Source organism: Pteronotus mesoamericanus, unplaced genomic scaffold (assembly GCF_021234165.1).
Source record: "Pteronotus mesoamericanus isolate MK-2021 breed Mesoamerican mustached bat unplaced genomic scaffold, CSHL_Meso_final scaffold_36, whole genome shotgun sequence".
Taxonomy (NCBI): Eukaryota; Metazoa; Chordata; class Mammalia; order Chiroptera; family Mormoopidae; genus Pteronotus; species Pteronotus mesoamericanus.
The window spans coordinates 16,560,887-16,577,657 of record NW_026555313.1 but is presented as its reverse complement, the minus strand read 5'-3'; the positions used below and the strand labels follow the sequence as shown (position 1 = coordinate 16,577,657).

Here is a 16,771-nt window from a genome sequence, read left to right as displayed (position 1 = left end):
GACTCGGAGACTTTCGCAGGGAGGTTTTCCAAGACGCTCAAGAGGTCAACAGGTGCAGAATGGAGGCGGGCGCCTTCCTGGAAAAGGTCGGTCGGACTCAGCGGAGAAGCGAGGCCACATAAGGGGGAGATTCCGGAACTGAATGTAAAAAGACTTCTCTGCCGGGAGCTTTCCGGACCCACTTGCGTGAGGTACCTAGTCTGGTTACCCTGGTAACAGGCGTCACGGTTTGTAAGGAAACTGAGAGAAGAGGTAGGTGGGTTCTCAGACCTGTATAATGATTGTCCATTAGTTAAGTTTCCCCTTTAGTGTAACCCTAATATAGTATTTGAAGAACCCAAACCTCCTCTTTTCCTCATTCTATGGATGCGCTGGAACAACTTCCAGTAGAGGGGGTGTGGGTACAAGGAAATTTATCTCAAGATGTAGAGAAAATATTACTACTTCTCTCATATAGTGTTGACCAAGTGCTCCAGTCTCTCTACATTAGCCTACTTAATCCTCACAATAGCCCCGTGAGACAAGTATTATCTTCATTTTGAGGATAATTAGCCGAGGCGCATATATAAAGTTATTGCTCAAGATCACCCAGCTAGTAAGTGATAGAAGTAATATTAGAATCTAGAGGCATTCTGGCTCTAGAGTCCATGTTTTTAACTACTAAGCTATGCTGAGGATTGAGGAAGTCTCATGTGGCCCTCACCCCACACAGACCTCTGGCAGTTTCCAGACTGGACAGGGCACCAGTCAGCCGAAACCGAGGTGCTGGAAAAAGGAAACCATTGGGAAATCCAGACTCGAATGGGTACTCGCTCCCCTCAGGGCTTGTGAAGGTCAAGGTAGAAGTAAGGTCTTATTATCTGGAGAAAAGCTTGAGAATTCAGGAAGGGGTACTAGATAATCCAAGAGTAAGGAAAAAATAAAGTCGTGCTGATCCACAATCTTTAGACACGGGTGTTCCGGATAATTGCTAACTTCACCAAAACAATTCCTGACCTGTTCCTCTTCCCCGCAAAAAAGAAGTGAATCAATAGTTACACAGTTATTTTTCTTTAAGTCATGTCTTTCCACAGACTTAAGAGACCTATTCACCTCAATCATGGAATCATCCTCAAAGGGTCTGCTCACCCAAGTTAATCAGTTATGGAACCTCTTAGATGATCTGGCTGAAAGTAACCCTGAGAGCTACAAGAAGTTCATTCAACAGCAGCTGAAAGAGGGCAAACAGCTCTGTGCTGTTCCAGAACCACGGCTGTGTCTACAAACAAGAATCCTGGTAGGTAGATGTGGTTCCCAGGGATGGGGAGGTCCTGAATGAAAAGATCCTGCAATAACCACAGAATAGCATACCCTTAGCTATTGTTACTTTAACACAAGAAAACTTGAGGGAAAACTGCCACTCTAAGTGGAAAATAAAATGTAGTGTGGAAGATTGTGTTGAACGAGTAAAAATGGGAAATTAATATTGATTATCTTTTGGAGATCTCAAGCCATTTTTTCTGCTAGAATGAAATAAAAAGTAATGTAATAATAGAGAATCATAGACGAGGAGATTTTTCAAATAAAGAGAACTTAATTGGTTGAGGACGTAAGGAAGTAGTATAAGAGTGTCAAACAAATTTACCTGAAACAGCTGCTTAGGTCAATTCCCTTTCTCTCCTCCCAGTTACTCTGAGAGTAGCAACTGGATTCTTGATGAAAAGCTTTGGGAAATCAGGGGACAGTATTTCTCAAACATAGTTTTCATACATATAGGGACTTACCTGAAGCCTAAAGTTCGTACTCTTCAAATTCTGTGATGTGTTGTTACTTTTAGGATAGCATTTAAACTAAAAAAAAAAAAAATGGGTTTTAAGATATACGAAATTATTTGATTTCTAGAAACCAAAAGAAAAAATACTTTTTATCAACCTATGTCAGTGGAAAAGGATTCCAGCTCCACAATCAGCCACTCATCCAGTACCTCTAAGTGTTGGCAGACCAGAAGATGTGTCTGAAACATCAGGTACATAGAATTATAGGACCCAAAACCTATTTTAAAAATTTTATTGGGAATACCATGAACCAGATTTTACATGTAAACTATTTTATTTCGGTATAATGTAGTTATTCACTAAGTAAAAGTGCAATTGAATACTGTTTGCAAATTGAATACTGTTTGTCTAATAATATGAGCTGTTTTTAACCGATATAAAATGCTAAGAAATGCCTAACTGAAATTTTGTATACATAGCATCATTATGATTGTCTCTGAAAAATACAGGAATAGAATTTATACATTCTAGCTTCATCAGGATTATGACGTAATATATTACCTGACAATATCAGTAGTGAAACAAGTTGTCTTCATTTCACACCTTCTGAATCTCACACGCAGATATTTACACAGTTATCGATGTTGCCTACAACCCTGATGTTCTCCAGGCAGCAGAAAAGGACCAAGTGAAAAAAGATCAGTTAATACGGATGGCCATGAAATGCATTGAGGAACAATTCCAGTTTACTCTCTCACACTTTTACCATATTACTAAATTTAAAATAAAAGGAAGCATTCAAAAGATGAAACAAAATCTAATGAGAATTCAAACCGACCCCACAGATTTAAGACAGAACATGAGAAAGGGTAAGTTAGTGAATGTAAATGGAAAATCAAACTGACTTAAATTTTTTTTATTCTGTGTACACTTTGCAAACTAGAAATCTCAATTTTAAAAGATGAGAAACTTAAAGTAGAAAAAGATAAAGATTAGATATTAGAAATATTAGCATGTCCTTAAAGATTTTTAAATCCTGTAAACTTTTAAAGCTTTTTGGTTTAAGATTCTTCTAATTTAAGATTCCCAAACTAATTTAGCTGCAGTTTTATCTGCCATCTTGGCTAACACTATATATATTGCAGCTCAAAGTTTGATAGTAGTTTATGTTGTTGATTAATTTTGCGATTTTTATTTCCCATTTTTTTCCATAAAGAACTAACCCTTGAGCAGATAAGAAGCAGTACTGTGAGCAATCCAGATCACATCCCTCAACTTTTACTGCCAAAAGACCAAGTTTCAGACAAAAAAAGGTGTCTGATAGAAGAGATTTCCAGTACAGAAATCCAGGTGGAAATGGAGACACCAGCCTATGAATTAAAAATTGTGGCAGATCAGAATGAGAAACCACTTAAAATTGAATTAAAAGTTGAATTACCTGGTATTAATTCAGTATCTGTCTGTGACCTTAGTGTTTCTCAGGTAGGTTGAATAATTAATACTATAAATTTGTATCAGTCAGTATTCCCTATATTATGCTGTGGTAACAAACTCCACAATCTCAGTGGTTTACAATAATTTGCTCAGGTTACATTTAAGCTAGGCCTACTCTGCTTGACAGATCTTACACATTTCAAGATACAGGTGAAGAAGCAATTCTCATCTGAAGAATGTCATTTTCCTGGCAGGGGAAAAATAGAAGTGGCCCAACCATGCAATGGATCCTAACACTTCCTCTCAGACATGGCATGTATCATTTTTACTCACTTTCTATTACCCGCAGTAAATCACTAGACCAAGTCCTACATCAAAAGGGCAGGGAAAAATATTCTTCTCAAGAGTAGTCACAGGAAGTCACATGGCAGGGATATATGTATAGTCCTCTTATAGAAGATCAAGTAATTGGCAATAATCCTCACTCTACCACAGTCCATACTTGGTCACAGATATTTGCACCTTTTCTCAAGGAAGACACTTCCAATTCCAGTATCAGACTCCAAAGTACAGGTTTTTGCATTCTGGTAGTCTGCATTCTGCTCCTCTCAGACCAGACCCGTGACCTGCAAACACAAGCTATCTACTGTAACCTATGCACCATACAATATGAAATGAAGAAAAGATAACCACAATTAATAGTCTCAATTCAGAAATGGTATAAATATGAGGCACATAGCAGTTACTGGTACAAAACAGTTCTGAAATCCTGGTAGACATATTTTGAGGATCTGGTTCCCTAAATGCAGACTCTGTTCTCACTTAGGGCCATGACATTTCTTTATTACCTAACCCCCTTGTTCCCATTGTTTTCCACTACTTTCAGTTTCATTCTTTGGGAGGTCTCCTCCACCACCACCTTCACTATCTATTTTGGCCACATCTAAAGAGAGCATGGGAGATTATGCCATCCTTAGATGCTGAGTAGTTTACTCAGCCTATTTCATGTTCATGGGAGGTTGGGGTCTAAAGATTAAATTAGTTTTAGTCCAGGCTGACAATGTTTTACTTAATTCCAATCAGTGGTATACCTAACAATTTATTTTTAGGCATGTCCATTTTTCAGTGACCTGTCCTTTTCACTTAATAGCTATCATCTGAGCCAAATGTAAAGCATTACAGAGGTCCACCTTAACCCAGGTAGAAATTTTAACAAAAGTATTGACTTGTTATTTAGTCTTTGCCTCTAGGCTGTCTTAATCAGCCTTTGTTGACATAAATAAATCTCAATTTTATCCTTTATTGGTTGAAAATAATAATTAGTTGCCTTCTTGACAAGTCTTAGAATTTCTGGTCTCTGCATATTGCCTTTCAATTCTGCTTGCAAACTGGTAATTTCTAGTCTAAGGTCATCTCTTTTTGTTGTACCTTGTTAAATGTAGCCAGTAAAACTAATGCATGCTATCAGCATTGTATTTTCCCACTTCTTCACCTAAAGCCACAGATTAACTAGGAAGATAATTTGTGTTCCAAATTATTTATAGTTTTACTAAGGATTTTATCATTATAGAACATAGATCACCGTCTTTCCAGTCTCCAGCAAGTTTCCTTTCTATTTGCTAGCCTGCTCCAAAGTCAATTCACAAAACTTGGGATCACAATACCCATCTTCTGGTACTGCTATCAATAAACTTTTGATGTATTAAGGAGCAATGACATATAATCTCAAAAACTCGGGGATTTTACAACAGCAACTTTATTGCCCATTGCAAGTCACGTGACAATAAGTCGGGATCCTTTTCTTATGGGAAAGGAATAAATAACTTGAGAACAGTAACTTAATAGCACTAAATTTTAACCAGGAAATACTTTTCTACTTTCACCTTTTAAAATCTTTCTTGGTTTATTATTCTTAGGATGATTTGTTGATTGAGGTTTCTGAGAAGTACAAATTACATCTGAATCTTCCAGAATCTGTGGATACTGAAATGACTACAGCAAAATTTATCAAAGAGAAAGCTACATTAATTGTCACAATGCCATTGGTGTAAGTCAAGAGCATTATGTTTTTCTGGTTTTCAGTGATAAAATTATGTGAATTATAGGACCTTCATTATGGGTGAAGAGATATTGGTTTACCTTAAACACTAGTTTCATATTTTCTAAGAGTCCCTTTTGATGAAATGAGATTTTCTCATCAGCTGTTACCTTGAAAAAAAAAATTTCCTCAAATAAATTTGGCATCAAGCAAAAACTACTAAAAATATTATTGCCATGATATACTTGTTTTGAAGATATTTGTAATGGTCTTAAGTAACAAATACCATTTGGAAAAATTCTATTTGTTTCCAAATAACATGTGAGAATTCTCAGTTTGCTGGAATTGAAAAAATTTTTGTTTATACCATATTTTTGAGTCAGAAATAAATCCCAGACTGTGCAAGAAGTTTTTTTATTTTCAAGATGGGCCATAGCAGTAAAAGTTTCCTCCAGCAATAAAGATACAAGGTCAATGTAATAATATGCAAACCTATTGCTTCTGTGAACCTCTGTTCTTTTAGAAAACAGCTCTGGCAGGAGTATAAGCTACACAGGCAGGCCTCTTAATATTAGATATGGACTTTTCTGCAGGTTGGATATAATTAAGCAGTAATAGGAATTGGATGTTATTGCACATAGGATATAAAATACATCCAACTCTAATTTAAGAAAACGGAGTTGACTTTGGGACAAGTGCCTTTCTCCTAGGAAAATAATATTTAAAAATACAGAGGTGACATACTTTTCAACTCCCATTCATCAGTTGTCAGGTTGTTGTTTAATACAAAGGTATCAACTTTCCAATTTATATCCCAGGTAAGCAGTGCTCACATCAAACTATAAACATTATCTTTTCTAGATATAAAACTACTTCCTTGTGATTGGTTTCTAGTTCAACAGTCTTTAAATAAAGTCCTTGTTAATTTTAAAGCTTTTTAACTTTAGAGACTGTTACATGTGTAATAAATATAATTGATATGACATTTAAAAGCATTTTTTATGTAATATTTTATTTATCTTTAGAGAGAAGGGAAGGGAGGGAGAACATCGATGTGTGAAACATCAATTGGTGATTGGTTGCCTCTCATATGCCCCAACTGGGGACCTGCCCTTAACCCAGGTATGTGCCCTGACTGGGAATCAAACCAGCCACGCCTCGGTTTGCAGGACAATGCCCAGTCCACTAAGCCACAGACAGCAGTCAGGGCTAAAAACATAATTTTCTTAAACTTGATCTGGATTTGAATCCTTCTTGGAATAGGATAATTTATTACCTGACAATGGTCTACAATTGTATGGTGTTCTAAAATTCACACTTATTTTATTCTCATCCCTCAAAAAACTTGGAGTGCTTTCACCTGTTCTGCAAAATCAGTCAAAACCGATTTCCTGGTTGAATCTCTCTTGTACTCTCATCACTTACTTATGTCAGCAGTTATGTATCTGTGCACATATGCATTGATAAAATGCATATCAAGATCCAACACATTTAATGATTAAATGTTAATATCCTAATTATTTCCCAAAATATTTTCAGATATTATTTCAGTGGATTTTATATTCATAAAACCATCTCCCCCTCCCTCTCCCTACAAAATACAAAACTGCCCAGGAAGAGCATTGACTAATACTGAACTGTGGAGTAATTTAAATTTGAATCTTACCAATATCGTTTCTCCTCAAAACTGGAAATTATTTGAGATTGATTTTAATTGTTCTTGATTTAGAGACCAGATTTTTCCATAAACTTGGTTTTACATGTCAATAGTGAGGGCTTGGTTTTGAAGGCGAGACCTGCGGGACATCTCGTCCCTGGACTGGGTGAGCCAGAGGATAGGCGCAAGGAAATCTAGTTGCCTGGACAGCTTCCTAGGAAGACTCGGGAATCTGAGAGGAGACGGACCTGGTGAATACTTTAAGTCAAGATGTAGAGTCCAAAAGGTGTTCTAACTCACCTGGAAAGACTAGAAACTAGATCCCGTAAAAAATTTGAGGAACCACAGGTAGCACAGGCTGTGGAAAGCACTCTTCGGAGCAAGATGCATAAACAGAAGTCTGAGAGATAAACAGGGCTGAAGTGAAACGTCAAGCCAGAATAGAGAAGGGTGATTGCTGGCAGGCTTTCCTATGGTGTAAAGGATGTGATTTGGGAGTTGGCAAATTTGTATAATGTATTTTACCTGTGATCTTACCGCATTGATTTCAGTCCTTGATCCCTCATCAAACCTGTAGCGATTGTCTTTACACTTCCTCCCCAACTCTGTAGCAATAGCTGAAGTACTACCCGCATCTCAAGTGTCAGTCAGTGGTAAGTCAATGTGAAAGCCTAGGATATTACTGTGCTCTACTGCACTGATAAATATTTGTTGGGTGATTTGGATGCTAGGATTGTTGAATGCTAGTTGGTTCTCTTCTAGTATTTGTATTTCTCCAGTGAATCCTGCAGTCATGTAAATGCTTTCTTAAAACACTGCATCATTTCCTTGCTCAAAAACCTTCATGAACTATTCATTGCCCATGAGATATGGTCAGCCTTCCTTTTTTTTCCTCATCTTCCCACCTCTCTTCCATTTCCCCCTTTACTCTCTCCTTCCCTCCACTTTCTTTTATTAAAGTAAAATATATGTAAATACATATGAAGTGCAGAACCTTTTACAAAGTGAACCCACCCTGTACCACACAAATTAGAGAACATTATCAGTGCCCAAGAAGTCTCCTTCTTCTACCCTCCTAGTCATTCCCCTCAAGGTAACCAGTCTTTTGATTTCTATCATCATACATTGGTTTTACCTGTTTTTGAACTTCATAAAAATGTTAAAAGTATGAAACTTTTGTCTGGCTTCTCTGGCTGAATGTTGTATCTGAGATTTCATCCATGTTGTTGCTTGTAGTGGTCATTCTTTTTATTGCTGTATAGTAATACTATTTTAGGAATATCCCACAATTTATTTACCTATTGAACTGTTGGTGACATTTGGGTTATTGGGGCTGTTTCACTTTGGGGCTATTAATAATGCTGCTATGAACATTCTTGTTCCTGTGTTTCGGTGTAAAAATGTACAGTTTTCTCTTAGGTGTGAATTTGGTAGAATTGCTGGGTCACAAGGTATGCATACTAAGTAATGCTGAACAATTTTTTAAAGCAATTGCGCCAATTTTATGTTCCCAGAAACAGTGTATACGACTCCCACTGTTTTGCATCTTTATCTATACTCAATACTGTTGGTTTAAAAAACCTGACATTCTGGTGGGAGTGCAATAGTATCTCATTGTGGATTAATTTGCATTTGCCTAATAAAGGATGATGACAAGTACCTATATGGGACACTTCAAAGTCTTATGTTATAAAGTATGTTTTTCAAGGCTTTTGCAAAAATTTTATTGGGTTGTCTACTCTTATTAAATTGTAGACTTCTTTACATATTTTGGATATGAATTCTCTGTTGGGCATATGTACTATAAATCTTACACTGTGGCTTGCCTTTTTGCTCTCTGATGGTGTCTTGTGATTGAAACAAAATCTTCATTTTAATGAAATTTGATTTAGGAATCTAATTTTATGCTTACCACTTGTTTCTTTTTAGTAAATCTTTGCCTAATTTAAAAACAAAACAATTATCAGTACTGATTATTTTCCCATGTATTTCAGAGCTTCTGCATTACAAAGTGATGAGTATTCCTTGCAACATGTTTCCTATCATGCCTTGCATGGTCAACCCATGTTGTATACCATGCCTTGAGATACTATATAACTACATTCATAAATCTCAGGATTGGCATAAAACACCTAACATAGCCAGATCACACTGTCATCTTGCTCTGTGCCACACCCCAACATGAGGTGCTTTGGTAACTCCTTGAACTTCAAGCGTTTCGATTATATCCTCCAGAACTCAGTCCTGATTTTATTGCTTCTGTACACTCAAAATGTACCTGTATTAAGAGTTTATACAGATTAATGAGCTGTTCCTGCTCTTAATCATTTAATGTGAAAATTAACTACTGACAGGTCAACAATTAGACCAGACGTATAAAACAATCTAATCTGAACCAAACCATCATTTCTAACTTTTACTCTTTTGATTCTGGTAAGATATATAGACTGAATCCAGATTTAGATTGTAGGTCAGATTAATTTTTAACTCAGAACAATTTCTATGAGAAGGTAACTTTTTATTTTTATTTCAAGGGGAACAAAAGAGCCATAAACAGTAGTAAAGAATTCATTATCTCTAAAGTTTCAAGTATTTGAACCAGATGCGGCTCATATTGATGATGGTCCCTTATGATAAACTTGTTCCTTCTGCATCTTCAGCTAAAGCTATAATTACTAATCACTGTATTGATGCTTTCATAACAGTACAAGAGAAATATTTGTGGAATATATGGAGTGTCATTTGTGCACCATGTAATAATAAACATTTAGAATAGATTCAACAACAAAAGTCCTAAATTTCAGGGGATAGCTTCACATATTACATACAAGGAAGCACTAGTCAGATTAATTTTAAATAGTCAAACAATTTCAAATATTTATTAAAGCACATCAGTTCAATAGAAAGCCTTGGAATCGTGATAATGTTCCCAATTCATTTTCATTATTTTGAATATCACATCCCTCTCCACCAGAAGGCAGGCAAAATGAAAAAAAAATATTTACGCTGATAAAGTAGTATACTACCTAAATAATTTTTTCTCTCCAATAGGATTTTAGGGCTTTTTATTTTACAAATCAGCACTGGGGTGGGAAAACACAGGACACTTTTTTAAATACACATGTAGCAGTTTTTACTTAATCCAAGTAGAAATGACCATTTTGTTTTGGTCATCATCTTTCAGTACTCTAAACTGTTCACCAGTGTATCATCTTTCCCCTTCTTCTTTTCAGACAGAACTTGCTGATATATGTATAGACTTTGGCACATATCTTGCTAGAAACCATTTTTACATATGTACATTGATTCCACTGTTACGTGATAATACAGTTTTCCAAAGTTATTTGAGTGGTAAATTCTGGTAATTAATATTGGAGTAAAAATTCTACTTTCACAACTTCTCCATTAAATTCTATAACCATATTCTTTTATTTGGAGTGTGAGTGTAGAGTTCTGCTCAGAATTATACATTTAAATTGTTTAAATACCCACACAAATTCTCATTTACACCAAACAGCTGGTTTATATCTCATCTCAAGAAAGGAAAACAACCATTTTGGGATTCACAGAAAAACAAATAGTGGTTGAAGAAGTCTAAGAATATGTTGAGTTTTTTAAAAATTTCACTCATTTTCCTTTAAGTTCTCTATTCTCTTCCCATCCACGATAAAATCAAGACCATGTATGAGAAAAATTTAAATTAGGGTTAAATTCCAAAATCAAGCTTCGATTCAAACCCTTTCTCCAAAAGAACAAATATTCCTGACTTCTCATTTCCTCAAATATAAGGAAAACACTTGAAGCAATTAAAGTTCAAAATCTCAAGTTTTTATCCAGGTTACTTTTATATACCGACTCAATAGGAACCACAATTCTACCTTTACATTTCCCAGTGGAAGTTCTTATCATCAAAGCGCTATGCCCTAAGTCCCTTGACTAGAAGTACACAGCCTAAAATATAGTATTTACTAAATGTGCACAATTATTTGAGTGTAACTGGCATTTAAAAAAATTCAGTAATGACCATAACAAATAACTTAACTGGGCAGACTTAAAAATAACCTGTTAACTTAAAAATAAAAAGAACCGCCTATTTAATAACATATTTATATCTGGATAAGAATGAACCAATGTGACCTGGAAGAGATTAGAAATGCTTGCGTTAATTATAACAACATGGTGATAGGTTTTTCAAGGTACTTTCTAAACTCAGCAAGCCACTGAGCTCCAACTGCTCCATCCACAACCCGATGATCGCAACTGAGTGTAACAGACATCATGCTAGCCACATCAAATCTAGAAAAAGAGAAAAACATTATTAGATATTCTAAAAGCAATCACTGGATCTTAGCCAGTAACCAGCCCAAATGGCAACTCTGGCTCTATAATCCCAACCAGGTTAACATTTATTTTCTACCTATTCTTCCTGTCCTGTATATTTCTTGCCCAAATTAATGGCTTCAAGAAACACACAAAACCACCACCTGGAGCATGGATCAACAAATCCTACCAAATGCAGTTTTACTGGATTTAATTTACATAGTGCCTATGGCTGCTTTTACACTGCACCTATTTGCAACAGAGACCATACAACCCACAAAGCCTAAAATATTTACTATCTGTATCTTTAAGAAATAAGCATGGTGACTCCGTATTTACTTAGAGCAAATAAGGCTTCCTATCTCAAAGATAATTAACTGCATTTAGTACATTAAGAAGAGTTGCTGTCCTGAGAAACTTCATTCTATACTTATGTCTGACTCTACCTGAAGTTCCTATATGCCATGCCACTAATTCTAAAACTGAGACTCAAAAACAGGTGTAATATAATGAAAATGAACTTACAGCTTCCTCTCCATTTTGACACTTACCCTTTTTCATTATCTGCTGGAACCAGTCTATCTTCTGAAGCACCAATGGCCAAAATACATGCTTGAGGTGGGTTAATAATAGCAGAGAAATTTTTAATTCCAAACATTCCTAAATTGGAGATTGTAAAAGTGCCACCCTGGGGGGAAAATTAAAATTAGATTATATTAATTCCTTGTCAACATAATTCAGAAAAAAATGACAAACGTTTTGTGGAAAGACCTTAAGATCTTTTAAGAAAAGCCTCTGCACTACTATAAAAAAAAGAAAAGAAAAAGAATATGGAAGTATATGAAGTGATAGACATATTAATTAGCTTGACTGTGGTGATCATTTCATAATGTATGTATACATCAAAAGATCAAACTGTACACCTTAAATATATATAATTCCTATTTGCTAATTATAACATCATTATACCTGAAAGAAAAAAAAAAAAAAAAAGGCCTGAATGAAATACTCTTTACTTAAAATATACAACCATTACAATATGGACAAAAGCCAGTTGTGTGGCTTTTGTACACTGGCTGGAAAACATTTTTATCTTTCAATAGGTTACTCAAGTTTTCTTTATTTTCAAGATCTTGTGTCAGTGAGAATACAAAGCAGAATAAAAAGATGGAAAATGCAACAAAAGCATAATGCCGACCTTAAAAATAACATAATTCTTAATACTTTGAAGGTAAATAATAGTACTTTACCTGGAACTCATGTGGCTGTAGTTTACCCTCTCGTGCTTTGGTTGCTAAAGAAACAACATCATTAGCAATGGTTTCCAGTCCCTTTATATGTGCATTAAATACAATAGGTGTGATGAGTCCTGCAGGAGTACTGACTGCAACACTGATATCAACAACATGATTTCTATTTAAAAAGAAAAAAAAGGAAATCTTCATAATCATCAACATTGTTTATTAAGAGCTTCTATGTCAGGTTAAGCAAGGATATTGATATTTACTTTAGTTTTTACTACTGTTCAGCTCAGGAGGAAACTTTACTGGTTTTTACATTCTGCTGTGTCCCCTCCCTTGATTTAAGACTTTAAAAAAAATGAATGATAATGTGTCAGTAGGTTGGTTTCACATGCACTCTTAACTCTCCCATCTGCCTCGACTAACACATGGGTTTAGGTGGAGAAGAAGGCTCAGTATTCAGTGAGAATTAAACAAAAAGAACTCCTGAGATTTTGAGACAAAGTAGCTGGAGTTAAGTCTGCAAGCAGAGCTTGAGCATGGAAAACTGACGGGAAAGGACTGCATTGTGGGAGAAACAGCATGTAGGGTGGTGGTGCCCCGTAACATAAGATTCCCAATCTTTTCTATGCCATGGGCATCTTTGCTTTTGGGTCTCATCTCAGAATATATTTATATTTTTAACACAGAAAATAAAACAAATCACCAAAACAAAACTAAAAAAACTAAAAAACTAAAAACTACACTGAAATTTAGTTATCTATTCAAAAAACAAAAAGCACCCTGGCTGCGTGGCTCGGTTGGAGCATCGTCCCAAGCACCAAAAGGCTGTGGGTTCAATTCCTGGTCAGGACACACACCTAGGTTGTGGGTTCAATCTCCGTTCAGGGTGTGTATGGGAGGCAACTGATCGATATTACTCTCTCACAGCATTAATGTTTCTCTATCTCTTTCCCTTCCTCTTTCTCCAAAATCATTAAAAACATATCCTTGAAGTGAGGATTTAAACTAAAAAGTGATTTGTGTGCTACTGTATTAATGTATTAACTCATTATTAAGATCTTGCAGCAGGTCTAACAGTAGCTATAATTTTAAAGTAGTGATATGCAAAACAACATCTTAAGACATCTGCAGCAACTACAAAGTGACATGAATATAACTGATTTTTACTGGTCACTAGCACAAGCACTATTATCAGCTCTTTGGTTTGTTTTCTACATTTTTAACAGGAGAAAACACTAAATTTCAGTTACAGGTTAGTGAAAAGAATGATTCTTTCTCCCATCCATTTTCCCTAACTCCTGAATTGTAACCACAGTATCCCTGGGCGTCTGTTTAAGGGTCGCTGATAAAATGTTCTACAGCTGAGAAAAAGTCATACTTCACATGAAGGAAAACTCCAGCTCTTTCTAGGCACAAACTGTAGGAGAATACAAGTACCAAATCCCTCAATGTGTCCAAGCTGGCCAGAAGCAGCAGCTTTTGCCATTTGCAAACAAACTGACCCACGCTAATAATAAAGTAGCTGGGCTCTAGCCAAGATATCACACAGCAAATACTGCTTTCTTAATTAAATCATCCTTTTATTACAATATTGTTTATAATCTTCCTAAACAATAGGGATAGTGTTCCCTATCTTGTTTACCACTGAATCCAGCAAATAGTACATGTTTAATAAATATTTATTGAATAGCTATAGGAACAAATGAATGAAGGGTATTTGGAAAGAATTAATGAACAATATCAAGAAACTGCCCTGCAACCTCAATCCTTTCATCTAAGTAGTGTTTCTTTCAGGTACTCTTAAAAGGTTAAATATAAATTTACTCTATGACCCAGCAAATCCACTCTAAGGAATCTACCAAAAAGAAAACATGTCAACACAAATTGTATGCAAATGTTCATAACAGCCCTCTAAAAGATATGCCTAAATTTTAATCCCGGAATCTACCTATGTGATCCATTTAGTAAACAGGTCTTTGCACTTGCAATTAGGATCTTGAGATCGTATCATTCTGCATTATCTGGGTGGGCCCTAAATCCAATGCCAAGTGTCCTTGTAAGAGATGGAAGAAAAGACAAACACAGAGAGGACCATGTGAAGATGGAGCTAGAGGTAAGAGTTACACAGCCAGAGCCAAGGAAGGCCTGCAGTCAGCAGAACAGGAAAAAGCAACAAGAGACTCCCCTGGAGGCTGTGGAGGGAGCACAGACTTGCCAAGTTCTTGATTTCAGACTTCTGACCTTTAGAACTCACTCGAGAATAGATTTTTTTTTTAAGTCACCAATTTTGTGTGATTTGTAATGGCAGCCCCAGGAAACTAATATAGTATATAAGGAATGGTAAGACCCTCAGATGTTCTCCAAGAGGGGTGTGATTAAGGAAAAAGTTAGAATCAGTAGATTACCTGATAGGTTTGAAAAAACTGAAAAATGGTTTAGAGTTCTCGAGGAGTTTCAGAAAGAATTAATGATGAATACACAGAAAACCAGCCCTTTCCTAGGCAATCACTAAAAGCAGCTTGGTTGTATTCATGGCATACTACATGTCTTGATCATAAACAATATATTCATAAGCATAAAAATATTAACAATGAGTACTGATCCAAAATTTGTGCTATAATCAACGTCATAGATGATTGGGGGGGTGGGGGGGTGGGGGTGGGTGTGCGTGTGTGTGTGTGTGTGTTACAATAAAGCTAAATCTTAATCTTCTTTAATAGGAAGTCATTCAATAGAGTAAAAAGAATGAAACAATCCGTAAAAGACAACAGAAAAAAGTTATTTAAAAACATGAAGGTAAATATCGGAAGAAATAATAGTTTAAAAGTTGCATTTGCCTCTTGGGAGCAGACTTCAGATTAAAGGCTGAGTAGGTCACTGTGAGCCATGCAGCCATATTTAACATATATACTATTATTTTAATAAAAATTAAATTAATAACAACAATAGAAAAAAGCTTAGGCTTAGCAATCAGAATCTTGGTTCCAATCACAGTTCTTCTATTTACTAACATATTAACTGAGGGAAAGTCATTTAACTCACAGCCTCAGTTTCTTCATCTAAAAATGGGAGTGAAACACCTAACTCATTAAATGATCCTAAGGATTAAATGAGACAACATGTGAAAGACACTGAGCACCATGCTAGTCACATGCCACCATAATATAAATACTGTTTTCCAGTTTCAAATTTGCTCCCCATCTAAAGTTCAGCAGAACTAACTGATGATCAAAAACCATATCAACTTTTCTTTGTAAGAGTCATTATCAACTTAATTGTACATATCTATACACTTATCTCCCATTCCTGAACTCACACAAAAGAATTTGTAGTCTTTACTAAGTTAATTTAGCACTGGTTCATAGTTTTACGTTGTTTTCAAATTGTTTGTATATGGAAGTCATCTCCTCCTATGCATTTCATTTCTCTGTACCCCTTATATTCCTTGTTATACATTACATAACACAAGAAAACTGCTGATGGATATACACCTTCCACAGCAGCATTATACTTACTGTCTTATAACTGTGTCCAGCCAAGAAGAATTTGCTTCAGGAACTTTTAAACATGCCAAAGCTGAAGCCTTTATGAGGAAATCATTGACAGAAATTTTGCTTTTGCCTTCTAACATCTGCATAGACGAGAAAAAAGTGTAGTTTTTTGCTTTTTCTTTTTTAAAAGATTTTATTTATTTATATTTAGACAGAGGGGGAGGGAGAAAGAGAGGGAGAGAAACATCAGTGTTTGGTTGCCTCTCACACGCCCCCTACTGGGGACCTGGTCTGCAACACAGGCATGTACCCTGACTGGGAATTGAACTGGTGACCCTTTGGTTTGCAGGCCGGTGCTCAATCCACTGAGACACACCAGCCAGGGCTTGAACTGTAAACTTTAAATGGGTGAATGGTATGCTATTTAATTATTTCTGAATAAACAATTTAAAAGAATAAAATACATTGGACATATATTTTTCATGTTTAATTTCCAAATATATTATAAAATAGCTTTACTATTTTGACAATTAGGTATGCCATCATCTGTAACCCCTGGGGCCAGTTATAAAGTTGTGTTGATGCTTCACTGCTTCATTCATCCATTCATACACCTAATATGTGAGTTTACTCTGCTGGGCATATAACTCCAAGGCCCTGGACATCCAGCAGTGAAAAAAATAGACAAAAATTCTACTCTCAAGAGAGCTCACATTTTAAAGAGGTATCTAGATAATAAGTAAGATAAACATATAGTATGTTAGACAGAATTAAGAATTAAGGAGAAAAATAAAGCTAGGAAAGAGACTAGAGAGAACTTATTCCCCTCACTC

The 16,771-nt window shown here is 35.8% G+C and overlaps 2 protein-coding genes across 3 annotated transcripts in view; one reads left to right on the top strand and one right to left on the bottom strand.

Annotated features, from left to right (window-relative positions):
• Position 1: 1 nt before the first annotated feature.
• Positions 2-5,427, top strand: PIH1D2 (PIH1 domain containing 2). Of its 2 annotated transcripts, none has more exons than XM_054592402.1 (6): positions 2-191; positions 1,074-1,276; positions 1,882-2,005; positions 2,378-2,623; positions 2,971-3,236; positions 5,105-5,427. In XM_054592402.1, exons 2-6 carry the CDS (start codon positions 1,100-1,102, stop codon positions 5,237-5,239), a joined length of 948 nt encoding a protein of 315 aa, XP_054448377.1. In that variant the 5' UTR covers positions 2-191; positions 1,074-1,099; the 3' UTR covers positions 5,240-5,427. The 2 variants fall into 2 exon arrangements, with proteins under 2 accessions (XP_054448377.1, XP_054448376.1); XM_054592401.1 differs by having other exon boundaries at positions 2-252.
• A 4,302-nt stretch (positions 5,428-9,729) lies between these two features.
• The window catches only part of DLAT (dihydrolipoamide S-acetyltransferase), a 29,668-nt gene continuing 22,626 nt past the window's right edge, over positions 9,730-16,771 (bottom strand). The window contains exons 11-14 of the mRNA XM_054592400.1: positions 15,963-16,078; positions 12,454-12,616; positions 11,755-11,891; positions 9,730-11,179 (exon numbers count right to left, since the gene is read on the bottom strand). Coding sequence (XP_054448375.1) covers positions 11,050-11,179; positions 11,755-11,891; positions 12,454-12,616; positions 15,963-16,078 — 546 coding nt within the window. The 3' untranslated portion in view covers positions 9,730-11,049. The remainder of the gene's footprint in view (positions 11,180-11,754; positions 11,892-12,453; positions 12,617-15,962; positions 16,079-16,771) is intronic.